The following is a 27,251-nucleotide window of genomic DNA, read 5'->3' on the forward strand; positions in this document are numbered from 1 at the left end:
ATAAAATGCGAAAAAAAAGTGTATAGATTCACACAAAAACATTTCCATGATAGATAATATAAAATAGAGCTATTGGAGCATATTTCAAATAGTAGTTGAATTTCCTTTTAGCACAAGTTAGAATAATTTGTTTAATGTATTTGCTATTTAGTAGTAATTGCTATTTTATCATACGAACCTTTGGGATTGATGTTAAGTCTTGCTTCTTCAAAAGTCTCATAGACTTTAAATGCTAATATCTCATAGTCTGTACCATTAACTGTCAGTTGTCTTGATTGTGCAATGAAATGACTGTAAATGATTTGCATCAAGTAATAGTCTAACGACTGACTTCCATAAACAGTGATAAGATTATAGGATAGATCTGTGCTGGTTAATCTGTGGGGTGGAAAAAATCTTAATTAGTAATATGTAGAAGAAATCCTAAGAAAGAATTGTATGAACACAAAAACAAAAATTGCACACTATTGAAAGTACTGCCAAACTTTACCCATGCTTTATGTCATAGAAGGAAACTATAATTTTGATTCCAGCCCAGGAATATTGGTCCAACCAAGACTGCAACATTTGCTGGAAAGTATACACCACATTATCTGTGTCATTCCCTAAGTTGGCTTGGGCTAAGGTTAATTTTGAGTAGACTGAAAAGATAAATGTAAAATCATCAAAGTCTCACTTTTAGGACTTGAACATGTCATGAGATAACTTCTTGATAATGTAACTGTTGATGGGGTAATTATATTTCATTTTCTTTAACATTTGTCACACAGTTAATTCTAACCAATCACATAGAGTGCTGCATGTGTTGTAATTGTTTAAAGAAAACACACTGATACTCACCAAAGTTTTCAACACCTGTAAAACAAAAGTTTAAAATAAATAAATAAATAAATAAATAAATACATTCTTTTGGGCTCCAGCTAAAAGAACTATTAACATAGCTATACAATTGATTTGAAAAGTAAGTCACACTGATATCCAGATAAATAAATCCTCATGGGAAGATGCACTTGTGCCAAAGGTACACCTTAAATAAAAGAGTTCAGTGCTCTAATCTTCTTTCTAAAATGTCAATAATACTCACACAGATAGCTTCCATATGTATTGTAACACTGCAAGTTTTCAGCACAAGGGCTAACTTTTTGTAGACATTCATTCATGTCAACATCACACAATGTTGATTCAAATCCAGATTTACATGTACAGTTTCCAATCAAGCCATCACAGCTCTCTGTATTGTCAGTGTGACAACTACATGAGGAGTTACAGTCAGAGCCAAATGTCCAGCCACTGCATGCTGTTTAGAATGAAAATGACCAAGTGCTAACAAAAGAGTCAAAGTTTAGGTAGTTTTAAGGTTAGGTAGTTTGGTGGATTCAATCCATTAAATGCAAAGCACTTTTATACATTCATAAATACCTTCACAAATATTTGTGTTGTAGGGATTATGCTTGTAGCCTTCATGGCATCTACACTCATAATGTGTAAGAAGGTTGATGCAATCAGAGTGTTCATCACAAGGAGAATACAATGCACAACGATCAATGAGATGTTCACAGGATGATCCCTCAAAGTTGGATGTACAGATACATGAGCCTTTTTCTCTTTCACACACCACAGTGTTGCCTTTGGTGCAGTTGCATTGCTCTGTGCAGTTTTCTCCCCATGTCCAATTTCCACATGCTGTTAGGAAAATAAACATTCATATGCAAGGTAAATTACTATGCATATTATCAAGAGAAATGCCACTCATTTTATGTCTTAAGTAAAGTAAGAAACATTCAGAAAAAAACACTAGTTTTAGAGTGAAGTGACCTCAACAAGTGCCACCTTATTTTTACCATTTTTATGTATATAAAAAGTTAGTGCTTACCTTCAATACAGTCAAAATATCCATTGCCTCTATCAGTAAGGATAAAGTTTCCTCCACTACAAAAATACTGGCCAACTGAAAGACTGTTGATTACATCTTTCCAAGTGGTGGCTGTAAAAACACAATTACATATTAAGAACAGAACAGCTAATGATGCATAAAATGTATAAGACTACAAAACAATTGTGATTGTAATAGCTACTTACCCATCTTTCCATCTGCTCTATCTTGCTGTGTCTTGTATAAAAGTAGTGGTCCTGTTAGATTGCCTCCTAATTTTTCATGGGACAATACCATAGTTTTAGCCATGCGTTCAATCAGAAGGTCATCCACATTTTTTCGGAGCCAAATTTCATAATAAGAGATGGTTGTGTCATAGGATGGACTGAACAAATAAAAAAAAAAAAAGACAATTGATACTCAGATTTACAATTTACCTTTTATCTTGTCTTGCCAGTTACAAAAATGTTCCTCTTACCTGTAGCTACTAAGTAAATAGGTGCTGATAAACTCTGGTATATTTTGGAATATAGTGTTGTAAACCTGAAAAGACAAAATTGCAGTGCTTTACAATTATAGACAAAAAAAAAGAACAGGATATAATCATTGTCCGATTCAAACATTTAAACAAACAAGGTAGCCAACCTGCAGTTGATCTGTCCAGTAATTTTGTCTTGACCAGATATTTGTTACGTACAACACTTGTTGGCTGACATCATCTGAGGATAAGTTAGCATTTTTATCATTAAATAATGTTTCTTCTTTTTATTATAAACCACTTGAAATACACCATTATTGTCCATAAGAAGAAAGCTAATTTTAGAGCAAGAAAGAAAACTACAACAACAAGATGTAGGATGACAAGTCTAAAAATACTAACCTATAGAAGTTATTTTGATTTCAAAAGGTTGCACCAGTCTAATGGGTTGGTAGTTCTAGAAAGAAAAAAATGTTTTAAAAATCTTAATGTAGCATTCAATAAAACTGCAATATAAAGCTAGTAAGGGCCAAATTTAGTAGCCATACAGTGTTAAGTACCATTATTGGAATCCATTGATATAATTTTGAAGTATCATATAATGCCACCATTAGTGCCTCTACTGAACTTTGATCATGGCTATTGGTCTGACTTGAAGATGGTACATAGGTTCTAAAAATAAATGCAAATATGGACATTAGAACACAAAACAGAAACTATATGACAATTGGATGAATATAAAGTTTACTAATCTGCTAAAAGATACAAATGTATTACAGCAACAAACAAGAGCAACAAATAGCTAGCTTCTTATATTCTTTGAAGTGATGACCATGAAGAAATAGTGTGCAGCATGATCAAACTACTTATGAGAAAGGTGATCATCTTTACTCAGAATATTTAGACCAGTTGACTGCAAACTTTGGTATCTTTGGCTTGAACCATAAAAAAAAAAAAAAAAGAACCTATGGAAAACATTTATCTCATTAGAATATTAAAAACAATCAAAGAAAACAAATTACCCAATATGATAAACGCCAAGTTGAATTTGGCTGTAGTATTGTGTACATGTCCCATTTAAAGTGCATGAAGTGTCTGGAACACAAATTTCAGTGCCAGCATAGTTGGTAATTACATTGCCACAGCCAGTGTATGATACACAGAATCTGTTGGAAATTAAAATGGACTTGGTACAATCAAGCAAAACAATGTGAAAAAAAAAACTATCAAAAGAACAGAGTTAAATACCACTGGAAGAAACATTTCAACCGTGTCGATTCTAAGAGTATTGTATCATATTTAAAGTAAATTGTACCTTGAATAATAATTTTGTGAGATCATGAGTCGCACCAATTCTTTTTCATTCACATTGTTAAAATACTGTGGGTCTTTATTCAGGCATTTGGGTGTAACAATGGTTAAATTCAACTCAATATTTATAAGTGTATTGTTGACAGCCCTCACTAAAAAAAAAAAAAAAAGTTTAAAGATTATTGTTTAACTGCTCCTCAGAATATATTTGCACATACTAACTAAAAACTGATTAACTCACCTTCTCCCTCAAGACAAGAAGTTGAGTTGTATGAAGTGTATGGACAGACATGACATGTTTTATCTGCATCACTCCAGTACATGTCTTGTGGACAAGGCTCACAGGTCAGTTTATCAAAAGTCAGGTGGTAACCAGGTTGGCAGTTTTCTGTAATACACACACACACAAAGGTTAAATCAAATATTTAAAACTGTTTATTTTACAACATGTGTTGGATATAATTAGAGAAGATAAACATTATTCTTGTTTTAGCATGCATAGCAATGCACTTTTAAGTAGGCTCTAGTGAAGCACAGTGGCACAAAAAATTAAAAGGTTTAAAAATAACAAGATTTTCTTTAAATACCAAGAAATCTAACTCTACTACAAGAAACTCTGAAATGATAATATTGGAATGGGGCTATTAGTATTGGTGAGATTTTTGCATTGTAACAAAGAGAATAATCAATCAAAACAGATTTAAGAGGACTATCAGAGAAATCGCAGGCTGAGTAGACTTTGATCCAATCTTTATAGATGTTGATATAAATGTAACAGGCTTTAAAAACACAGAATAGAGTCCACAGCCATCTTTAGATTTATAGGAAATGTGTTCATAGTCATATATGCCTTTAAAGAAGAAGCTTCACTTTATACTCCTTAATACTGAGCAAAAAAAACAGGGCATTCAAGACTTACCAATGCAGTAATGCTGCGAATCAGCTCCTTGGACTAAAGTAGATTTTCCAGATGGACAGGCCACACAATGTTCTTTTTCAGCATACATGCCATAATCACAAATGACTAAAGCAAACATTTATAAAAACATAAATTAGGCGCATCCTGATCAATGAAGAAAATTAATGAACTTGATGATAATGATAGAAATGTTAATATGTAGGAGTTAGTTAACAAGTTTCTGATTACCTTGACAGATTGGCAGAAACTCTGAGTTTAAACAAGTGCTGTTAGATGGACATATTCCATTAGACTGACACATTTGATATACTGTGAAAAAATAATGTCACATTAGTCAAGTATAAACATACATTTATTTCTTTACAAAAAAAACCCCCCACTCTTTTTTAAAAAATAAAATGCGAAAAAAAAGTGTATAGATTCACACAAAAACATTTCCATGATAGATAATATAAAATAGAGCTATTGGAGCATATTTCAAATAGTAGTTGAATTTCCTTTTAGCACAAGTTAGAAAAATTTGTTTAATGTATTTGCTATTTAGTAGTAATTGCTATTTTATCATACGAACCTTTGGGATTGATGTTAAGTCTTGCTTCTTCAAAAGTCTCATAGACTTTAAATGCTAATATCTCATAGTCTGTACCATTAACTGTCAGTTGTCTTGATTGTGCAATGAAATGACTGTAAATGATTTGCATCAAGTAATAGTCTAACGACTGACTTCCATAAACAGTGATAAGATTATAGGATAGATCTGTGCTGGTTAATCTGTGGGGTGGAAAAAATCTTAATTAGTAATATGTAGAAGAAATCCTAAGAAAGAATTGTATGAACACAAAAACAAAAATTGCACACTATTTAAAGTACTGCCAAACTTTACCCATGCTTTATGTCATAGAAGGAAACTATAATTTTGATTCCAGCCCAGGAATATTGGTCCAACCAAGACTGCAACATTTGCTGGAAAGTATACACCACATTATCTGTGTCATTCCCTAAGTTGGCTTGGGCTAAGGTTAATTTAGAGTAGACTGAAAAGATAAATGTAAAATCATCAAAGTCTCACTTTTAGGACTTGAACATGTCATGAGATAACTTCTTGATAATGCAACTGTTGATGGGGTAATTATATTTCATTTTCTTTAACATTTGTCACACAGTTAATTCTAACCAATCACATAGAGTGCTGCATGTGTTGTAATTGTTTAAAGAAAACACACTGATACTCACCAAAGTTTTCAACACCTGTAAAACAAAAGTTTAAAATAAATAAATAAATAAATAAATAAATACATTCTTTGGGCTCCAGCTAAAAGAACTATTAACATAGCTATACAATTGATTTGAAAAGTAAGTCACACTGATATCCAGATAAATAAATCCTCATGGGAAGATGCACTTGTGCCAAAGGTACACCTTAAATAAAAGAGTTCAGTGCTCTAATCTTCTTTCTAAAATGTCAATAATACTCACACAGATAGCTTCCATATGTATTGTAACACTGCAAGTTTTCAGCACAAGGGCTAACTTTTTGTAGACATTCATTCATGTCAACATCACACAATGTTGATTCAAATCCAGATTTACATGTACAGTTTCCAATCAAGCCATCACAGCTCTCTGTATTGTCAGTGTGACAACTACATGAGGAGTTACAGTCAGAGCCAAATGTCCAGCCACTGCATGCTGTTTAGAATGAAAATGACCAAGTGCTAACAAAAGAGTCAAAGTTTAGGTAGTTTTAAGGTTAGGTAGTTTGGTGGATTCAATCCATTAAATGCAAAGCACTTTTATACATTCATAAATACCTTCACAAATATTTGTGTTGTAGGGATTATGCTTGTAGCCTTCATGGCATCTACACTCATAATGTGTAAGAAGGTTGATGCAATCAGAGTGTTCATCACAAGGAGAATACAATGCACAACGATCAATGAGATGTTCACAGGATGATCCCTCAAAGTTGGATGTACAGATACATGAGCCTTTTTCTCTTTCACACACCACAGTGTTGCCTTTGGTGCAGTTGCATTGCTCTGTGCAGTTTTCTCCCCATGTCCAATTTCCACATGCTGTTAGGAAAATAAACATTCATATGCAAGGTAAATTACTATGCATATTATCAAGAGAAATGCCACTCATTTTATGTCTTAAGTAAAGTAAGAAACATTCAGAAAAAAACACTAGTTTTAGAGTGAAGTGACCTCAACAAGTGCCACCTTATTTTTACCATTTTTATGTATATAAAAAGTTAGTGCTTACCTTCAATACAGTCAAAATATCCATTGCCTCTATCAGTAAGGATAAAGTTTCCTCCACTACAAAAATACTGGCCAACTGAAAGACTGTTGATTACATCTTTCCAAGTGGTGGCTGTAAAAACACAATTACATATTAAGAACAGAACAGCTAATGATGCATAAAATGTATAAGACTACAAAACAATTGTGATTGTAATAGCTACTTACCCATCTTTCCATCTGCTCTATCTTGCTGTGTCTTGTATAAAAGTAGTGGTCCTGTTAGATTGCCTCCTAATTTTTCATGGGACAATACCATAGTTTTAGCCATGCGTTCAATCAGAAGGTCATCCACATTTTTCCGGAGCCAAATTTCATAATAAGAGATGGTTGTGTCATAGGATGGACTGAACAAATAAAAAAAAAAAAAGACAATTGATACTCAGATTTACAATTTACCTTTTATCTTGTCTTGCCAGTTACAAAAATGTTCCTCTTACCTGTAGCTACTAAGTAAATAGGTGCTGATAAACTCTGGTATATTTTGGAATATAGTGTTGTAAACCTGAAAAGACAAAATTGCAGTGCTTTACAATTATAGACAAAAAAAAAGAACAGGATATAATCATTGTCCGATTCAAACATTTAAACAAACAAGGTAGCCAACCTGCAGTTGATCTGTCCAGTAATTTTGTCTTGACCAGATATTTGTTACGTACAACACTTGTTGGCTGACATCATCTGAGGATAAGTTAGCATTTTTATCATTAAATAATGTTTCTTCTTTTTATTATAAACCACTTGAAATACACCATTATTGTCCATAAGAAGAAAGCTAATTTTAGAGCAAGAAATAAAACTACAACAACAAGATGTAGGATGACAAGTCTAAAAATACTAACCTATAGAAGTTATTTTGATTTCAAAAGGTTGCACCAGTCTAATGGGTTGGTAGTTCTAGAAAGAAAAAAATGTTTTAAAAATCTTAATGTAGCATTCAATAAAACTGCAATATAAAGCTAGTAAGGGCCAAATTTAGTAGCCATACAGTGTTAAGTACCATTATTGGAATCCATTGATATAATTTTGAAGTATCATATAATGCCACCATTAGTGCCTCTACTGAACTTTGATCATGGCTATTGGTCTGACTTGAAGATGGTACATAGGTTCTAAAAATAAATGCAAATATGGACATTAGAACACAAAACAGAAACTATATGACAATTGGATGAATATAAAGTTTACTAATCTGCTAAAAGATACAAATGTATTACAGCAACAAACAAGAGCAACAAATAGCTAGCTTCTTATATTCTTTGAAGTAATGACCATGAAGAAATAGTGTGCAGCATGATCAAACTACTTATGAGAAAGGTGATCATCTTTACTCAGAATATTTAGACCAGTTGACTGCAAACTTTGGTATCTTTGGCTTGAACCATAAAAAAAAAAAAAAGAACCTATGGAAAACATTTATCTCATTAGAATATTAAAAACAATCAAAGAAAACAAATTACCCAATATGATAAACGCCAAGTTGAATTTGGCTGTAGTATTGTGTACATGTCCCATTTAAAGTGCATGAAGTGTCTGGAACACAAATTTCAGTGCCAGCATAGTTGGTAATTACATTGCCACAGCCAGTGTATGATACACAGAATCTGTTGGAAATTAAAATGGACTTGGTACAATCAAGCAAAACAATGTGAAAAAAAAACTATCAAAAGAACAGAGTTAAATACCACTGGAAGAAACATTTCAACCGTGTCAATTCTAAGAGTATTGTATCATATTTAAAGTAAATTGTACCTTGAATAATAATTTTGTGAGATCATGAGTCGCACCAATTCTTTTTCATTCACATTGTTAAAATACTGTGGGTCTTTATTCAGGCATTTGGGTGTAACAATGGTTAAATTCAACTCAATATTTATAAGTGTATTGTTGACAGCCCTCACTAAAAAAAAAAAAAAAAAGTTTAAAGATTATTGTTTAACTGCTCCTCAGAATATATTTGCACATACTAACTAAAAACTGATTAACTCACCTTCTCCCTCAAGACAAGAAGTTGAGTTGTATGAAGTGTATGGACAGACATGACATGTTTTATCTGCATCACTCCAGTACATGTCTTGTGGACAAGGCTCACAGGTCAGTTTATCAAAAGTCAGGTGGTAACCAGGTTGGCAGTTTTCTGTAATACACACACACACAAAGGTTAAATCAAATATTTAAAACTGTTTATTTTACAACATGTGTTGGATATAATTAGAGAAGATAAACATTATTCTTGTTTTAGCATGCATAGCAATGCACTTTTAAGTAGGCTCTAGTGAAGCACAGTGGCACAAAAAATTAAAAGGTTTAAAAATAACAAGATTTTCTTTAAATACCAAGAAATCTAACTCTACTACAAGAAACTCTGAAATGATAATATTGGAATGGGGCTATTAGTATTGGTGAGATTTTTGCATTGTAACAAAGAGAATAATCAATCAAAACAGATTTAAGAGGACTATCAGAGAAATCGCAGGCTGAGTAGACTTTGATCCAATCTTTATAGATGTTGATATAAATGTAACAGGCTTTAAAAACACAGAATAGAGTCCACAGCCATCTTTAGATTTATAGGAAATGTGTTCATAGTCATATATGCCTTTAAAGAAGAAGCTTCACTTTATACTCCTTAATACTGAGCAAAAAAAACAGGGCATTCCAGACTTACCAATGCAGTAATGCTGCGAATCAGCTCCTTGGACTAAAGTAGATTTTCCAGATGGACAGGCCACACAATGTTCTTTTTCAGCATACATGCCATAATCACAAATGACTAAAGCAAACATTTATAAAAACATAAATTAGGCGCATCCTGATCAATGAAGAAAATTAATGAACTTGATGATAATGATAGAAATGTTAATATGTAGGAGTTAGTTAACAAGTTTCTGATTACCTTGACAGATTGGCAGAAACTCTGAGTTTAAACAAGTGCTGTTAGATGGACATATTCCATTAGACTGACACATTTGATATACTGTGAAAAAATAATGTCACATTAGTCAAGTATAAACATACATTTATTTCTTTACAAAAAAACCCCCCCACTCTTTTTTAAAAAATAAAATGCGAAAAAAAAGTGTATAGATTCACACAAAAACATTTCCATGATAGATAATATAAAATAGAGCTATTGGAGCATATTTCAAATAGTAGTTGAATTTCCTTTTAGCACAAGTTAGAATAATTTGTTTAATGTATTTGCTATTTAGTAGTAATTGCTATTTTATCATACGAACCTTTGGGATTGATGTTAAGTCTTGCTTCTTCAAAAGTCTCATAGACTTTAAATGCTAATATCTCATAGTCTGTACCATTAACTGTCAGTTGTCTTGATTGTGCAATGAAATGACTGTAAATGATTTGCATCAAGTAATAGTCTAACGACTGACTTCCATAAACAGTGATAAGATTATAGGATAGATCTGTGCTGGTTAATCTGTGGGGTGGAAAAAATCTTAATTAGTAATGTGTAGAAGAAATCCTAAGAAAGAATTGTATGAACACAAAAACAAAAATTGCACACTATTTAAAGTACTGCCAAACTTTACCCATGCTTTATGTCATAGAAGGAAACTATAATTTTGATTCCAGCCCAGGAATATTGGTCCAACCAAGACTGCAACATTTGCTGGAAAGTATACACCACATTATCTGTGTCATTCCCTAAGTTGGCTTGGGCTAAGGTTAATTTTGAGTAGACTGAAAAGATAAATGTAAAATCATCAAAGTCTCACTTTTAGGACTTGAACATGTCATGAGATAACTTCTTGATAATGCAACTGTTGATGGGGTAATTATATTTCATTTTCTTTAACATTTGTCACACAGTTAATTCTAACCAATCACATAGAGTGCTGCATGTGTTGTAATTGTTTAAAGAAAACACACTGATACTCACCAAAGTTTTCAACACCTGTAAAACAAAAGTTTAAAATAAATAAATAAATAAATAAATAAATACATTCTTTTGGGCTCCAGCTAAAAGAACTATTAACATAGCTATACAATTGATTTGAAAAGTAAGTCACACTGATATCCAGATAAATAAATCCTCATGGGAAGATGCACTTGTGCCAAAGGTACACCTTAAATAAAAGAGTTCAGTGCTCTAATCTTCTTTCTAAAATGTCAATAATACTCACACAGATAGCTTCCATATGTATTGTAACACTGCAAGTTTTCAGCACAAGGGCTAACTTTTTGTAGACATTCATTCATGTCAACATCACACAATGTTGATTCAAATCCAGATTTACATGTACAGTTTCCAATCAAGCCATCACAGCTCTCTGTATTGTCAGTGTGACAACTACATGAGGAGTTACAGTCAGAGCCAAATGTCCAGCCACTGCATGCTGTTTAGAATGAAAATGACCAAGTGCTAACAAAAGAGTCAAAGTTTAGGTAGTTTTAAGGTTAGGTAGTTTGGTGGATTCAATCCATTAAATGCAAAGCACTTTTATACATTCATAAATACCTTCACAAATATTTGTGTTGTAGGGATTATGCTTGTAGCCTTCATGGCATCTACACTCATAATGTGTAAGAAGGTTGATGCAATCAGAGTGTTCATCACAAGGAGAATACAATGCACAACGATCAATGAGATGTTCACAGGATGATCCCTCAAAGTTGGATGTACAGATACATGAGCCTTTTTCTCTTTCACACACCACAGTGTTGCCTTTGGTGCAGTTGCATTGCTCTGTGCAGTTTTCTCCCCATGTCCACTTTCCACATGCTGTTAGGAAAATAAACATTCATATGCAAGGTAAATTACTATGCATATTATCAAGAGAAATGCCACTCATTTTATGTCTTAAGTAAAGTAAGAAACATTCAGAAAAAAACACTAGTTTTAGAGTGAAGTGACCTCAACAAGTGCCACCTTATTTTTACCATTTTTATGTATATAAAAAGTTAGTGCTTACCTTCAATACAGTCAAAATATCCATTGCCTCTATCAGTAAGGATAAAGTTTCCTCCACTACAAAAATACTGGCCAACTGAAAGACTGTTGATTACATCTTTCCAAGTGGTGGCTGTAAAAACACAATTACATATTAAGAACAGAACAGCTAATGATGCATAAAATGTATAAGACTACAAAACAATTGTGATTGTAATAGCTACTTACCCATCTTTCCATCTGCTCTATCTTGCTGTGTCTTGTATAAAAGTAGTGGTCCTGTTAGATTGCCTCCTAATTTTTCATGGGACAATACCATAGTTTTAGCCATGCGTTCAATCAGAAGGTCATCCACATTTTTTCGGAGCCAAATTTCATAATAAGAGATGGTTGTGTCATAGGATGGACTGAACAAATAAAAAAAAAAAAAGACAATTGATACTCAGATTTACAATTTACCTTTTATCTTGTCTTGCCAGTTACAAAAATGTTCCTCTTACCTGTAGCTACTAAGTAAATAGGTGCTGATAAACTCTGGTATATTTTGGAATATAGTGTTGTAAACCTGAAAAGACAAAATTGCAGTGCTTTACAATTATAGACAAAAAAAAAGAACAGGATATAATCATTGTCCGATTCAAACATTTAAACAAACAAGGTAGCCAACCTGCAGTTGATCTGTCCAGTAATTTTGTCTTGACCAGATATTTGTTACGTACAACACTTGTTGGCTGACATCATCTGAGGATAAGTTAGCATTTTTATCATTAAATAATGTTTCTTCTTTTTATTATAAACCACTTGAAATACACCATTATTGTCCATAAGAAGAAAGCTAATTTTAGAGCAAGAAAGAAAACTACAACAACAAGATGTAGGATGACAAGTCTAAAAATACTAACCTATAGAAGTTATTTTGATTTCAAAAGGTTGCACCAGTCTAATGGGTTGGTAGTTCTAGAAAGAAAAAAATGTTTTAAAAATCTTAATGTAGCATTCAATAAAACTGCAATATAAAGCTAGTAAGGGCCAAATTTAGTAGCCATACAGTGTTAAGTACCATTATTGGAATCCATTGATATAATTTTGAAGTATCATATAATGCCACCATTAGTGCCTCTACTGAACTTTGATCATGGCTATTGGTCTGACTTGAAGATGGTACATAGGTTCTAAAAATAAATGCAAATATGGACATTAGAACACAAAACAGAAACTATATGACAATTGGATGAATATAAAGTTTACTAATCTGCTAAAAGATACAAATGTATTACAGCAACAAACAAGAGCAACAAATAGCTAGCTTCTTATATTCTTTGAAGTGATGACCATGAAGAAATAGTGTGCAGCATGATCAAACTACTTATGAGAAAGGTGATCATCTTTACTCAGAATATTTAGACCAGTTGACTGCAAACTTTGGTATCTTTGGCTTGAACCATAAAAAAAAAAAAAAGAACCTATGGAAAACATTTATCTCATTAGAATATTAAAAACAATCAAAGAAAACAAATTACCCAATATGATAAACGCCAAGTTGAATTTGGCTGTAGTATTGTGTACATGTCCCATTTAAAGTGCATGAAGTGTCTGGAACACAAATTTCAGTGCCAGCATAGTTGGTAATTACATTGCCACAGCCAGTGTATGATACACAGAATCTGTTGGAAATTAAAATGGACTTGGTACAATCAAGCAAAACAATGTGAAAAAAAAAACTATCAAAAGAACAGAGTTAAATACCACTGGAAGAAACATTTCAACCGTGTCGATTCTAAGAGTATTGTATCATATTTAAAGTAAATTGTACCTTGAATAATAATTTTGTGAGATCATGAGTCGCACCAATTCTTTTTCATTCACATTGTTAAAATACTGTGGGTCTTTATTCAGGCATTTGGGTGTAACAATGGTTAAATTCAACTCAATATTTATAAGTGTATTGTTGACAGCCCTCACTAAAAAAAAAAAAAAAAAGTTTAAAGATTATTGTTTAACTGCTCCTCAGAATATATTTGCACATACTAACTAAAAACTGATTAACTCACCTTCTCCCTCAAGACAAGAAGTTGAGTTGTATGAAGTGTATGGACAGACATGACATGTTTTATCTGCATCACTCCAGTACATGTCTTGTGGACAAGGCTCACAGGTCAGTTTATCAAAAGTCAGGTGGTAACCAGGTTGGCAGTTTTCTATAATACACACACACACACAAAGGTTAAATCAAATATTTAAAACTGTTTATTTTACAACATGTGTTGGATATAATTAGAGAAGATAAACATTATTCTTGTTTTAGCATGCATAGCAATGCACTTTTAAGTAGGCTCTAGTGAAGCACAGTGGCACAAAAAATTAAAAGGTTTAAAAATAACAAGATTTTCTTTAAATACCAAGAAATCTAACTCTACTACAAGAAACTCTGAAATGATAATATTGGAATGGGGCTATTAGTATTGGTGAGATTTTTGCATTGTAACAAAGAGAATAATCAATCAAAACAGATTTAAGAGGACTATCAGAGAAATCGCAGGCTGAGTAGACTTTGATCCAATCTTTATAGATGTTGATATAAATGTAACAGGCTTTAAAAACACAGAATAGAGTCCACAGCCATCTTTAGATTTATAGGAAATGTGTTCATAGTCATATATGCCTTTAAAGAAGAAGCTTCACTTTATACTCCTTAATACTGAGCAAAAAAAACAGGGCATTCCAGACTTACCAATGCAGTAATGCTGCGAATCAGCTCCTTGGACTAAAGTAGATTTTCCAGATGGACAGGCCACACAATGTTCTTTTTCAGCATACATGCCATAATCACAAATGACTAAAGCAAACATTTATAAAAACATAAATTAGGCGCATCCTGATCAATGAAGAAAATTAATGAACTTGATGATAATGATAGAAATGTTAATATGTAGGAGTTAGTTAACAAGTTTCTGATTACCTTGACAGATTGGCAGAAACTCTGAGTTTAAACAAGTGCTGTTAGATGGACATATTCCATTAGACTGACACATTTGATATACTGTGAAAAAATAATGTCACATTAGTCAAGTATAAACATACATTTATTTCTTTACAAAAAAAAACCCCCACTCTTTTTTAAAAAATAAAATGCGAAAAAAAAGTGTATAGATTCACACAAAAACATTTCCATGATAGATAATATAAAATAGAGCTATTGGAGCATATTTCAAATAGTAGTTGAATTTCCTTTTAGCACAAGTTAGAATAATTTGTTTAATGTATTTGCTATTTAGTAGTAATTGCTATTTTATCATACGAACCTTTGGGATTGATGTTAAGTCTTGCTTCTTCAAAAGTCTCATAGACTTTAAATGCTAATATCTCATAGTCTGTACCATTAACTGTCAGTTGTCTTGATTGTGCAATGAAATGACTGTAAATGATTTGCATCAAGTAATAGTCTAACGACTGACTTCCATAAACAGTGATAAGATTATAGGATAGATCTGTGCTGGTTAATCTGTGGGGTGGAAAAAATCTTAATTAGTAATATGTAGAAGAAATCCTAAGTAAGAATTGTATGAACACAAAAACAAAAATTGCACACTATTTAAAGTACTGCCAAACTTTACCCATGCTTTATGTCATAGAAGGAAACTATAATTTTGATTCCAGCCCAGGAATATTGGTCCAACCAAGACTGCAACATTTGCTGGAAAGTATACACCACATTATCTGTGTCATTCCCTAAGTTGGCTTGGGCTAAGGTTAATTTTGAGTAGACTGAAAAGATAAATGTAAAATCATCGAAGTCTCACTTTTAGGACTTGAACATGTCATGAGATAACTTCTTGATAATGCAACTGTTGATGGGGTAATTATATTTCATTTTCTTTAACATCTGTCACACAGTTAATTCTAACCAATCACATAGAGTGCTGCATGTGTTGTAATTGTTTAAAGAAAACACACTGATACTCACCAAAGTTTTCAACACCTGTAAAACAAAAGTTTAAAATAAATAAATAAATAAATAAATAAATACATTCTTTTGGGCTCCAGCTAAAAGAACTATTAACATAGCTATACAATTGATTTGAAAAGTAAGTCACACTGATATCCAGATAAATAAATCCTCATGGGAAGATGCACTTGTGCCAAAGGTACACCTTAAATAAAGGAGTTCAGTGCTCTAATCTTCTTTCTTAAATGTCAATAATACTTACATAGATAGCTTCCATATGTATTGTAACACTGCAAGTTTTCAGCACAAGGGCTAACTTTTTGTAGACATTCATTGATGTCAACATCACACAATGTTGATTCAAATCCAGATTTACATGTACAGTTTCCAATCAAGTCATCACAGCTCTCTGTATTGTCAGTGTGACAACTACATGAGGAGTTACAGTCAGAGCCAAATGTCCAGCTACTGCATGCTGTAAAGAAAGAAAATGAAAGAAGCAGCAGAGTTACTAACAATATACTTTAAATTACTTATTTTACTCAGAAAGACAAAGAAAAACAAAAAAACAACAACAATGCATTTATGTATGATTTGAAAGCACAAACTCTAATTACAAAGTGAAACTTTATGTCCCATTAGGTGTCATACGCATTTGAAATGAAACACAAATATATACCTTCACAAATATTGGGATTGTTTGGATTTCTTTTGTAGCCATCATGACATTTGCACTCATAATCACCCAACCTGTTGATGCAGTCAGAGTACTGGTCACAAGGAGAATATCTTGAACAGCGATCCAAGAGTTTTTCACAGTCTGAACCTTCAAAATTGGATGCACAAATACAAGCTCCTTGATATTTTTCACAAACTACTGTATTGTTATGTGCACAGTTGCATACTGCTGTGCAGTTTTCTCCCCACATCCAATTTCCACATGCTGTTGCATTTTGAAAATAAAAAAAAAATAAAAAATCAATGTTACTGTAAGTTTGAAATATGATTTCTGTATGAAAAAATAAATTAATAATAGTTTTAATTTTTTTCTTTAACTGTAAACTATATAGCTTTAATTGTACATTACTTTCGACACAGTCAAAATTCAATGAGTTGCTGTTAGAGATGATGAAATTTCCTCCATTGCAGAAGTATTGGGCAACAGAAAGACTGTTGATTATTTCACTCCAATTTACAGCTGATTGTAAAGAGAAAATATCAATTTGTTAGGTAATACACTGATCTATCTATAGGGCAGATGATGTAAAGGTCATCTGTTTTTTAGACAATGATTAATGAGCAGGGTGTCATGTGGCCAGCACAATGACCAACTGCCTTTACTTTCCTCAACTTAAGTCAGGTACCCATTAGAGTTGGGTGGACCCAGGGGCGTCATGAAAATCCCCAAATTAAAAATCCCAGTCTTCACTGAGATTCTAGCCCAGGACCCCATTTTTGGAAGCCAAGCACTTAAACACTCAGCCACCATGCACTCTAAATATACTGATAGGAGAAGTAATTAATCTGAGTTTACTATACATAGTAAATTATAAATTTCAAGTGTTGGTTTCTTTTTCTTACCCATAGTTTCATCAGCTCTATCTTGTTGTGTCTTGTACAAATACAATGGTCCAGTTAGGTTTCCTTGAAGCTTTTCATGAGATAAAACCATTGTTTCTGCAATTTTTCTGAGTAATTTGTCATCAACATCTTTCCGAAGCCAGATTTCATATTCAGAATGGTATAGATAGTTGTAGGGGTAGGAGTAATAATTGCTAGAGGAAAAAAATCAGCATGTATAAAAACAAACCAAAAATGATAAATACATTTTTGACATAAAATTTCCTATTTTTTTAAACAAACGTACTTGTTATTACTGTATAAGAAGGCCTTAATAAACTCTGGTATATTTTGAAACATTGAGTTTAAAACCTGTGGAAGAGAACAAAAACTAATTAAGACAGAATGTATCTATAAATGTGACAATTATAATTATTTTTTCCATTAAAAAAAATGTTTTTACCTGAAGTACTCCATAGGGGTTATTTGTATTCCAGGCCGTGTGTGAAATATATAAAATATGTTTAGTAACATCCTCTGAAAGCAAAGCATGTTGTTGTTTTTTAAAAAAGCACAAAACAATATTGTCTTCTTTATATGGCACTGAACTATTTTAACATGAAAATTAATGCTGATGAGAGATGTTCTAATTCAGAACTGGGGAAATAGTGCAGTTAGAAAAAATGAGATTGTCTTTTATCTGAATATGTAAGCAATAATAAACACAAATATTTTTCTGTCATTTTAAAGAAACCTTTTTATGTATATAAAATAAGGCAAACACATAATGAATGTTTTAGAAAAATAACATACCTATGGTTGTAACACTTATTTTGAAAGGCTGTTCCAATCTGATGGCTGGATAGTTCTAAATAAGCAAGGCAAAAATAATAGTTTTAAGTTAATGGTTAAAAAACAACAACTTTGGAATGAAAATTTTCTTTTGAACTAAAGAAATTCAATTAGTTTCTTTAATATAAACATTCTCATGCTCTTTAAATCAGTTTGCAGTTATAATATACCATAAGTGGTAGCCATTGAATTAGTTGAGTACTATCGTGAAGACTTCTCAAAAGCAAGTCTACCGTGCTTTGATCATGATTATTACTGGAACTAACAGATGATGTATAAATCCTAAAAATAAAATGGAAACATACCAAGATTAAGATTTTATGATGGAGACATCAACACATGTTGAAGAACAGTTGAACAAAACCTCTAAGTTTTAACATATTACCTGGTGTGATAGATGCCAATTTGAATAATTGTGTGGAACAACTTGCATGTTGTATTTACAGTGCAGCTAGGATCTGGAATGCAAACAGCATTTCCAACATAGTTGGTAAGTATGTTTTCGCAGCCATAATAGGGTGAGCAAAAGCGACTGAAAAGTATTGAAAAAGGGAAAACAAATAATCAATATTACACAAATGTGATTTATATAGTTTTTTTTTTCTTCATACTAAAACATAACAACTATCACATTATGAGAGGAAAAAGGCAAAATTACTTAGAGTAACGGTTGTTTTGTGTGATCATAAGACGAACAAGTTCTCTTTCATCAACACTGTTGAAATATTGAGGATCATCTTTCAGGCACTTCGGAGTCACAATGGTAACATTCATTTCAATGTTGATAAATGGGTTATTGACCGTCCTCCCTGAAATAAAAGTTATTTTTATTTCAAGAGATGAAAAGAACTGGCGTAGACTCAAATATTTGTTTAAAGGTTATACATTATAGACAATAGGAGAAGGTTGAGTGAAATGCTTGCTTCAGATCCAAATGTTACAGGCTTGAATTTTAACAAGTGATCACTAGTATGTACCTGGATTTACTTAATTAAGCTGTGGAAAGTAAATGTGAAAAGATAATCTGCTGCTCACTCTCTTTCTAATCTTTTGTAGAACTTTGCATAACCTATTCTATGGATGTATGGTATTAAAGGACTTCTTTGTCTCCTTTCAAAATACCATAAATATGGATTGCAATCTCTTGTACAACTTTTGCTCTGTCCCCTGCTCTTAAAAAATAAGTCTACAAAAGGTCCATCTTAGAGTCATCTGCACATCTTCTGATGTGCCTTCCTTGGTTTTCTTTGCCTATAACCGTGCGTCATTACAATATGTTTTTAAAGTTCTTGAAATGTTTCATTACTTATCTTAATATTTCTTACTTTGACAATGCTAATCAGATTATCTGAAACCAACATTCTGTGGCATTTTATGTCTCAAGAGACAATCTTTTTCATTTTGCAACTTCTTGTGTGACTAAACAGGCCAGTCCTTAATACTTAGCTGCGGTCAGAGGTTGGGCATCTGTAATCGCCAGGTGCCATTGCACCTTCACGCTACTACTATTGTGTATGGCATCTGCAATCTGGGACCATTCCTTTATGCTCACTCTCCATGTGGATCTTTCCAGTGCCACTTTTTCCCAACTGTTAGTGTTGATTTTGAAGAGCTTCATGTCACATCTGCATACATCCATCAGTATACCTTAAAAGTGGTCGACCAGTGGCTCTCTTGCCTTCTGTTAGATGACCATACAGAATGTCTTGTGGAAGTCGGCCTTGTGGCATTCTATGAATGTGACCAAGCCAGCCAAGGCATGTCCTGGCACCCTGCTCTTTGGAGCACTTCCTCATTGGTTGTTATTCATTAACTAACAATCACGATTATGATTTCTAAGCAGGTCTTTTCATTATTTTAGACATTTTTTAGAAGATAAGGATGGGCTATTATTGTAAATTAGTCTTAAGCTACTTACATTCTCCATCCAGACAAGAGGTTGAGTTGTAAGAAGTGAATGGACAGAGGTGACAAGTATTATCTGCATCACTCCAGTACATGTTTTGTGGACAAGGTTCACAGGTCAATTTGTCAAGAGACAGGTAGTAACCAGGCTTGCAATTTTCTGTCAGTGCAAATAAAAAGCCAAGGCTGATACTCATTTATAAATATTTTTACACAAGAATTTAGACAAATAAAAATAAAAAACAAAACAAAATATTGGTAATAAACAAAATCATATGTTGAAAAAAAAAACAACAACAAAAAGGTTTCTCGATTTTTTTTAAATACTAAATAAGACTCAGGATTAATAAGACTAACCAATGCAGTAACGTTGTGAATTTGCTCCCTGAATTAAAGTAGTTTTTCCTATCTCACAGGCCACACAATGTTCTTTTTCAGCATACAAACCATAGTCACAGATATCTGAAGCAACAGATTTTCATCTTATATATAAAGATGCATCTCATCCAATTTATAAAGTTTAAGCTATATGATAATAATGATAATGTAAGTGACTTATAACAGTTGTAAAAACATTTCTTATTACCTTGACAGATTGGAAGAAATTCTGAATTCAAACAAGTGCTGTTTGATGGACAGATCCCAAAAGACTGACACATTTTGTATACTGCAGACAGAAATAATTACACTTACAAAGCCAGTACATTTAAATATACATTAATTTTAAGGTATGCATGTCCATTTTTTTCAAAGGACCCAAATGAATTTTACAATTTTGATTTATCAAATTATATCCAACCTTTTTGTAAAATAAAATACAACACTAGTAAAGATTTTCACCATGAATACTAATGCAACCTTTACAAGAGATACACATAGTTGTATATTCTCACACTATGATACAGATCATTTTTAAGCCCTTTCAGAATGTCCTTTCTTCATATTAAATTGGACATTTATTGTTTTGTTTTTTTCAATGTTACCTTTAGGATTCATGTCAAACGTTGCTCCTTCAGCCGTCTCATACACTTTAAATGATGAAATCTCATAGTCAGTCCCATTGACTGAAAACTGTTTTGATTGAGTTATTAACTGATTGTAAATTATCTGTGTCAAATAAGAGTCTAGGAATTGACTTCCATATAGAGTAATGAGTTTATAGAAAATATCTGTACTGCTTGAGCTGCAAAGAACAAAAAGGAGAAGAAAAAAAAAAAAGAGTCTAAAATTAGTATCACACAACAGATAAACTAGAAGAGCAGTTATTTCAACATTAATAGAGATAATGAACACACACACACACAATTTTATGTACAGACATTCTTTACCTGTGCCTAATGTCATAGGATGCAACAATAACTTTTATGCTTCCCCAGTAATATTGATCCATCCAAGACTGCAATATTTGTTGAAAGGTGTTAATGACTTGATCTGTGTAGATCCCTAGGTTAGTTTGAGCTAAGGTCAATTTTGTGTAGACTGAAAAGATAAATAAAATAGTGACCACTCATCTTTTTTTTCAAATGTCAAGATCTCAATGAATAGTTAAAGTTGAAATTTTATGTTTTTAAGGCCACAGAACTATCATTAAACAATGGTATTTGATCAAATAGTTAAATTGAAAGAGAAATTCTTTTTCTTACAAAGCATTCAGTAAAGCAATTATATTTAGGTATGCCAAATATGTTATCTCAAAATGTTTACTCACCTAATTTTTCAAAACCTGTGAAAAATAAAAAGATTTTAGAGAACGTTGAACATGTAAAGAAAAAATTAAAAAATCAACATGTTATTAAAAATGACAGTTATTACAATAAAAATATGTTAAAGAAATTATATTAGTTGTATTTAAAAAAAAAAATTATTACAATGGATTGTCCATAGGTTAAGTAAGTAAATAAATTTTAACAAATTAAAAAAAAGTGACACTCACACAGATAGCTTCCATATGTATTGTAACACTGCAAGTTTTCAGCACAAGGGCTAACATTTTGTAGACATTCATTCATGTCAACATCACACAATGTTGATTCAAATCCAGATTTACATGTACAGTTTCCAGTCAAGCCATCACAGCTCTCTGTATTATCAGTGTGACAACTACATGAAGAGTTACAGTCAGAGCCAAATGTCCAGCTACTGCATGCTGTAAAGAAAGAAAATGAAAGAAGCAGCAGAGTTACTAACAATATACTTTAAATTACTTATTTTACTCAGAAAGACAAAGAAAAACAAAAAAACAACAACAATGCATTTATGTATGATTTGAAAGCACAAACTCTAATTACAAAGTGAAACTTTATGTCCCATTAGGTGTCATACGCATTTGAAATGAAACACAAATATATACCTTCACAAATATTGGGATTGTTTGGATTTCTTTTGTAGCCATCATGACATTTGCACTCATAATCACCCAACCTGTTGATGCAGTCAGAGTACTGGTCACAAGGAGAATATCTTGAACAGCGATCCAAGAGTTTTTCACAGTCTGAACCTTCAAAATTGGATGCACAAATACAAGCTCCTTGATATTTTTCACAAACTACTGTATTGTTATGTGCACAGTTGCATACTGCTGTGCAGTTTTCTCCCCACATCCAATTTCCACATGCTGTTGCATTTTGAAAATAAAAAAAAAAAAAAAAATCAATGTTACTGTAAGTTTGAAATATGATTTCTGTATGAAAAAATAAATTAATAATAGTTTTAATTTTTTTTTTTTACTGTAAACTATATAGCTTTAATTGTACATTACTTTCGACACAGTCAAAATTCAATGAGTTGCTGTTAGAGATGATGAAATTTCCTCCATTGCAGAAGTATTGGGCAACAGAAAGACTGTTGATTATTTCACTCCAATTTACAGCTGATTGTAAAGAGAAAATATCAATTTGTTAGGTAATACACTGATCTGTCTATAGGGCAGATGATGTAAAAGTCATCTGTTTTTTAGACAATGATTAATGAGCAGGGTGTCATGTGGCCAGCACAATGACCAACTGCCTTTACTTTCCTCAACTTAAGTCAGGTACCCATTAGAGTTGGGTGGACCAAGGGGCGTCATAAAAATCCCCAAATTAAAAATCCCAGTCTTCACTGAGATTCTAGCCCAGGACCCCATTTTTGGAAGCCAAGCACTTAAACACTCAGCCACCATGCACTCTAAATATACTGATAGGAGAAGTAATTAATCTGAGTTTACTATACATAGTAAATTATAAATTTCAAGTGTTGGTTTCTTTTTCTTACCCATAGTTTCATCAGCTCTATCTTGTTGTGTCTTGTACAAATACAATGGTCCAGTTAGGTTTCCTTGAAGCTTTTCATGAGATAAAACCATTGTTTCTGCAATTTTTCTGAGTAATTTGTCATCAACATCTTTCCGAAGCCAGATTTCATATTCAGAATGGTATAGATAGTTGTAGGGGTAGGAGTAATAATTGCTAGAGGAAAAAAATCAGCATGTATAAAAACAAACCAAAAATGATAAATACATTTTTGACATAAAATTTCCTATTTTTTTAAACAAACGTACTTGTTATTACTGTATAAGAAGGCCTTAATAAACTCTGGTATATTTTGAAACATTGAGTTTAAAACCTGTGGAAGAGAACAAAAACTAATTAAGACAGAATGTATCTATAAATGTGACAATTATAATTATTTTTTCCATTAAAAAAAATGTTTTTACCTGAAGTACTCCATAGGGGTTATTTGTATTCCAGGCCGTGTGTGAAATATATAAAATATGTTTAGTAACATCCTCTGAAAGCAAAGCATGTTGTTGTTTTTTAAAAAAGCACAAAACAATATTGTCTTCTTTATATGGCACTGAACTATTTTAACATGAAAATTAATGCTGATGAGAGATGTTCTAATTCAGAACTGGGGAAATAGTGCAGTTAGAAAAAATGAGATTGTCTTTTATCTGAATATGTAAGCAATAATAAACACAAATATTTTTCTGTCATTTTAAAGAAACCTTTTTATGTATATAAAATAAGGCAAACACATAATGAATGTTTTAGAAAAATAACATACCTATGGTTGTAACACTTATTTTGAAAGGCTGTTCCAATCTGATGGCTGGATAGTTCTAAATAAGCAAGGCAAAAATAATAGTTTTAAGTTAATGGTTAAAAAACAACAACTTTGGAATGAAAATTTTCTTTTGAACTAAAGAAATTCAATTAGTTTCTTTAATATAAACATTCTCATGCTCTTTAAATCAGTTTGCAGTTATAATATACCATAAGTGGTAGCCATTGAATTAGTTGAGTACTATCGTGAAGACTTCTCAAAAGCAAGTCTACCGTGCTTTGATCATGATTATTACTGGAACTAACAGATGATGTATAAATCCTAAAAATAAAATGGAAACATACCAAGATTAAGATTTTATGATGGAGACATCAACACATGTTGAAGAACAGTTGAACAAAACCTCTAAGTTTTAACATATTACCTGGTGTGATAGATGCCAATTTGAATAATTGTGTGGAACAACTTGCATGTTGTATTTACAGTGCAGCTAGGATCTGGAATGCAAACAGCATTTCCAACATAGTTGGTAAGTATGTTTTCGCAGCCATAATAGGGTGAGCAAAAGCGACTGAAAAGTATTGAAAAAGGGAAAACAAATAATCAATATTACACAAATGTGATTTATATAGTTTTTTTTTTCTTCATACTAAAACATAACAACTATCACATTATGAGAGGAAAAAGGCAAAATTACTTAGAGTAACGGTTGTTTTGTGTGATCATAAGACGAACAAGTTCTCTTTCATCAACACTGTTGAAATATTGAGGATCATCTTTCAGGCACTTCGGAGTCACAATGGTAACATTCATTTCAATGTTGATAAATGGGTTATTGACCGTCCTCCCTGAAATAAAAGTTATTTTTATTTCAAGAGATGAAAAGAACTGGCGTAGACTCAAATATTTGTTTAAAGGTTATACATTATAGACAATAGGAGAAGGTTGAGTGAAATGCTTGCTTCAGATCCAAATGTTACAGGCTTGAATTTTAACAAGTGATCACTAGTATGTACCTGGATTTACTTAATTAAGCTGTGGAAAGTAAATGTGAAAAGATAATCTGCTGCTCACTCTCTTTCTAATCTTTTGTAGAACTTTGCATAACCTATTCTATGGATGTATGGTATTAAAGGACTTCTTTGTCTCCTTTCAAAATACCATAAATATGGATTGCAATCTCTTGTACAACTTTTGCTCTGTCCCCTGCTCTTAAAAAATAAGTCTACAAAAGGTCCATCTTAGAGTCATCTGCACATCTTCTGATGTGCCTTCCTTGGTTTTCTTTGCCTATAACCGTGCGTCATTACAATATGTTTTTAAAGTTCTTGAAATGTTTCATTACTTATCTTAATATTTCTTACTTTGACAATGCTAATCAGATTATCTGAAACCAACATTCTGTGGCATTTTATGTCTCAAGAGACAATCTTTTTCATTTTGCAACTTCTTGTGTGACTAAACAGGCCAGTCCTTAATACTTAGCTGCGGTCAGAGGTTGGGCATCTGTAATCGCCAGGTGCCATTGCACCTTCACGCTACTACTATTGTGTATGGCATCTGCAATCTGGGACCATTCCTTTATGCTCACTCTCCATGTGGATCTTTCCAGTGCCACTTTTTCCCAACTGTTAGTGTTGATTTTGAAGAGCTTCATGTCACATCTGCATACATCCATCAGTATACCTTAAAAGTGGTCGACCAGTGGCTCTCTTGCCTTCTGTTAGATGACCATACAGAATGTCTTGTGGAAGTCGGCCTTGTGGCATTCTATGAATGTGACCAAGCCAGCCAAGGCATGTCCTGGCACCCTGCTCTTTGGAGCACTTCCTCATTGGTTGTTATTCATTAACTAACAATCACGATTATGATTTCTAAGCAGGTCTTTTCATTATTTTAGACATTTTTTAGAAGATAAGGATGGGCTATTATTGTAAATTAGTCTTAAGCTACTTACATTCTCCATCCAGACAAGAGGTTGAGTTGTAAGAAGTGAATGGACAGAGGTGACAAGTATTATCTGCATCACTCCAGTACATGTTTTGTGGACAAGGTTCACAGGTCAATTTGTCAAGAGACAGGTAGTAACCAGGCTTGCAATTTTCTGTCAGTGCAAATAAAAAGCCAAGGCTGATACTCATTTATAAATATTTTTACACAAGAATTTAGACAAATAAAAATAAAAAACAAAACAAAATATTGGTAATAAACAAAATCATATGTTGAAAAAAAAAACAACAACAAAAAGGTTTCTCGATTTTTTTTAAATACTAAATAAGACTCAGGATTAATAAGACTAACCAATGCAGTAACGTTGTGAATTTGCTCCCTGAATTAAAGTAGTTTTTCCTATCTCACAGGCCACACAATGTTCTTTTTCAGCATACAAACCATAGTCACAGATATCTGAAGCAACAGATTTTCATCTTATATATAAAGATGCATCTCATCCAATTTATAAAGTTTAAGCTATATGATAATAATGATAATGTAAGTGACTTATAACAGTTGTAAAAACATTTCTTATTACCTTGACAGATTGGAAGAAATTCTGAATTCAAACAAGTGCTGTTTGATGGACAGATCCCAAAAGACTGACACATTTTGTATACTGCAGACAGAAATAATTACACTTACAAAGCCAGTACATTTAAATATACATTAATTTTAAGGTATGCATGTCCATTTTTTTCAAAGGACCCAAATGAATTTTACAATTTTGATTTATCAAATTATATCCAACCTTTTTGTAAAATAAAATACAACACTAGTAAAGATTTTCACCATGAATACTAATGCAACCTTTACAAGAGATACACATAGTTGTATATTCTCACACTATGATACAGATCATTTTTAAGCCCTTTCAGAATGTCCTTTCTTCATATTAAATTGGACATTTATTGTTTTGTTTTTTTCAATGTTACCTTTAGGATTCATGTCAAACGTTGCTCCTTCAGCCGTCTCATACACTTTAAATGATGAAATCTCATAGTCAGTCCCATTGACTGAAAACTGTTTTGATTGAGTTATTAACTGATTGTAAATTATCTGTGTCAAATAAGAGTCTAGGAATTGACTTCCATATAGAGTAATGAGTTTATAGAAAATATCTGTACTGCTTGAGCTGCAAAGAACAAAAAGGAGA

At 32.4% G+C, this 27,251-nt stretch overlaps 2 protein-coding genes across 2 annotated transcripts in view; both read right to left on the reverse strand.

Annotated features, from left to right (window-relative positions):
- Nucleotides 1-5,721, reverse strand: part of LOC106050527 (uncharacterized) — a 67,001-nt gene extending 61,280 nt beyond the window's left edge. The window contains exons 1-18 of the mRNA XM_056045581.1: nt 5,697-5,721; nt 5,465-5,615; nt 5,153-5,352; nt 4,810-4,890; nt 4,582-4,686; nt 3,904-4,050; nt 3,667-3,814; nt 2,912-3,023; nt 2,754-2,808; nt 2,519-2,592; nt 2,352-2,416; nt 2,080-2,258; nt 1,874-1,984; nt 1,420-1,683; nt 1,085-1,297; nt 841-855; nt 491-641; nt 179-378 (exon numbers count right to left, since the gene is read on the reverse strand). Of these exons, the coding sequence (XP_055901556.1) occupies nt 179-378; nt 491-641; nt 841-855; nt 1,085-1,297; nt 1,420-1,683; nt 1,874-1,984; nt 2,080-2,258; nt 2,352-2,416; nt 2,519-2,592; nt 2,754-2,808; nt 2,912-3,023; nt 3,667-3,814; nt 3,904-4,050; nt 4,582-4,686; nt 4,810-4,890; nt 5,153-5,352; nt 5,465-5,615; nt 5,697-5,721 (2,296 nt within the window). The remainder of the gene's footprint in view (nt 1-178; nt 379-490; nt 642-840; nt 856-1,084; nt 1,298-1,419; nt 1,684-1,873; nt 1,985-2,079; nt 2,259-2,351; nt 2,417-2,518; nt 2,593-2,753; nt 2,809-2,911; nt 3,024-3,666; nt 3,815-3,903; nt 4,051-4,581; nt 4,687-4,809; nt 4,891-5,152; nt 5,353-5,464; nt 5,616-5,696) is intronic.
- LOC106050532 (uncharacterized) overlaps nt 5,641-27,251 on the reverse strand; it is a 94,572-nt gene continuing 72,961 nt past the window's right edge. Inside the window, exons 83-145 of the mRNA XM_056004991.1 lie at nt 27,031-27,230; nt 26,634-26,714; nt 26,405-26,509; nt 26,061-26,207; nt 24,801-24,951; nt 24,528-24,674; nt 24,313-24,424; nt 24,104-24,158; nt 23,754-23,827; nt 23,598-23,662; nt 23,312-23,505; nt 22,818-22,928; nt 22,410-22,673; nt 21,993-22,205; nt 21,768-21,782; nt 21,388-21,538; nt 21,043-21,242; nt 20,646-20,726; nt 20,417-20,521; nt 20,073-20,219; nt 18,813-18,963; nt 18,540-18,686; nt 18,325-18,436; nt 18,116-18,170; nt 17,766-17,839; nt 17,610-17,674; nt 17,324-17,517; nt 16,830-16,940; nt 16,422-16,685; nt 16,005-16,217; nt 15,761-15,775; nt 15,411-15,561; nt 15,099-15,298; nt 14,756-14,836; nt 14,528-14,632; nt 13,848-13,994; nt 13,610-13,757; nt 13,317-13,460; nt 12,857-12,968; nt 12,699-12,753; nt 12,464-12,537; nt 12,297-12,361; nt 12,025-12,203; nt 11,819-11,929; nt 11,365-11,628; nt 11,030-11,242; nt 10,786-10,800; nt 10,436-10,586; nt 10,124-10,323; nt 9,781-9,861; nt 9,553-9,657; nt 8,875-9,021; nt 8,637-8,784; nt 8,345-8,488; nt 7,885-7,996; nt 7,727-7,781; nt 7,492-7,565; nt 7,325-7,389; nt 7,053-7,231; nt 6,847-6,957; nt 6,393-6,656; nt 6,058-6,270; nt 5,641-5,829 (exon numbers count right to left, since the gene is read on the reverse strand). Coding sequence (XP_055860966.1) covers nt 5,759-5,829; nt 6,058-6,270; nt 6,393-6,656; nt 6,847-6,957; nt 7,053-7,231; nt 7,325-7,389; nt 7,492-7,565; nt 7,727-7,781; nt 7,885-7,996; nt 8,345-8,488; nt 8,637-8,784; nt 8,875-9,021; nt 9,553-9,657; nt 9,781-9,861; nt 10,124-10,323; nt 10,436-10,586; nt 10,786-10,800; nt 11,030-11,242; nt 11,365-11,628; nt 11,819-11,929; nt 12,025-12,203; nt 12,297-12,361; nt 12,464-12,537; nt 12,699-12,753; nt 12,857-12,968; nt 13,317-13,460; nt 13,610-13,757; nt 13,848-13,994; nt 14,528-14,632; nt 14,756-14,836; nt 15,099-15,298; nt 15,411-15,561; nt 15,761-15,775; nt 16,005-16,217; nt 16,422-16,685; nt 16,830-16,940; nt 17,324-17,517; nt 17,610-17,674; nt 17,766-17,839; nt 18,116-18,170; nt 18,325-18,436; nt 18,540-18,686; nt 18,813-18,963; nt 20,073-20,219; nt 20,417-20,521; nt 20,646-20,726; nt 21,043-21,242; nt 21,388-21,538; nt 21,768-21,782; nt 21,993-22,205; nt 22,410-22,673; nt 22,818-22,928; nt 23,312-23,505; nt 23,598-23,662; nt 23,754-23,827; nt 24,104-24,158; nt 24,313-24,424; nt 24,528-24,674; nt 24,801-24,951; nt 26,061-26,207; nt 26,405-26,509; nt 26,634-26,714; nt 27,031-27,230 — 8,203 coding nt within the window. The 3' untranslated portion in view covers nt 5,641-5,758. The remainder of the gene's footprint in view (nt 5,830-6,057; nt 6,271-6,392; nt 6,657-6,846; nt 6,958-7,052; nt 7,232-7,324; nt 7,390-7,491; nt 7,566-7,726; nt 7,782-7,884; nt 7,997-8,344; nt 8,489-8,636; nt 8,785-8,874; nt 9,022-9,552; nt 9,658-9,780; nt 9,862-10,123; nt 10,324-10,435; nt 10,587-10,785; nt 10,801-11,029; nt 11,243-11,364; nt 11,629-11,818; nt 11,930-12,024; nt 12,204-12,296; nt 12,362-12,463; nt 12,538-12,698; nt 12,754-12,856; nt 12,969-13,316; nt 13,461-13,609; nt 13,758-13,847; nt 13,995-14,527; nt 14,633-14,755; nt 14,837-15,098; nt 15,299-15,410; nt 15,562-15,760; nt 15,776-16,004; nt 16,218-16,421; nt 16,686-16,829; nt 16,941-17,323; nt 17,518-17,609; nt 17,675-17,765; nt 17,840-18,115; nt 18,171-18,324; nt 18,437-18,539; nt 18,687-18,812; nt 18,964-20,072; nt 20,220-20,416; nt 20,522-20,645; nt 20,727-21,042; nt 21,243-21,387; nt 21,539-21,767; nt 21,783-21,992; nt 22,206-22,409; nt 22,674-22,817; nt 22,929-23,311; nt 23,506-23,597; nt 23,663-23,753; nt 23,828-24,103; nt 24,159-24,312; nt 24,425-24,527; nt 24,675-24,800; nt 24,952-26,060; nt 26,208-26,404; nt 26,510-26,633; nt 26,715-27,030; nt 27,231-27,251) is intronic.

The sequence above is a fragment of the Biomphalaria glabrata genome, chromosome 11 (genome assembly GCF_947242115.1).
Source record: "Biomphalaria glabrata chromosome 11, xgBioGlab47.1, whole genome shotgun sequence".
Taxonomy (NCBI): domain Eukaryota; kingdom Metazoa; phylum Mollusca; class Gastropoda; family Planorbidae; genus Biomphalaria; species Biomphalaria glabrata.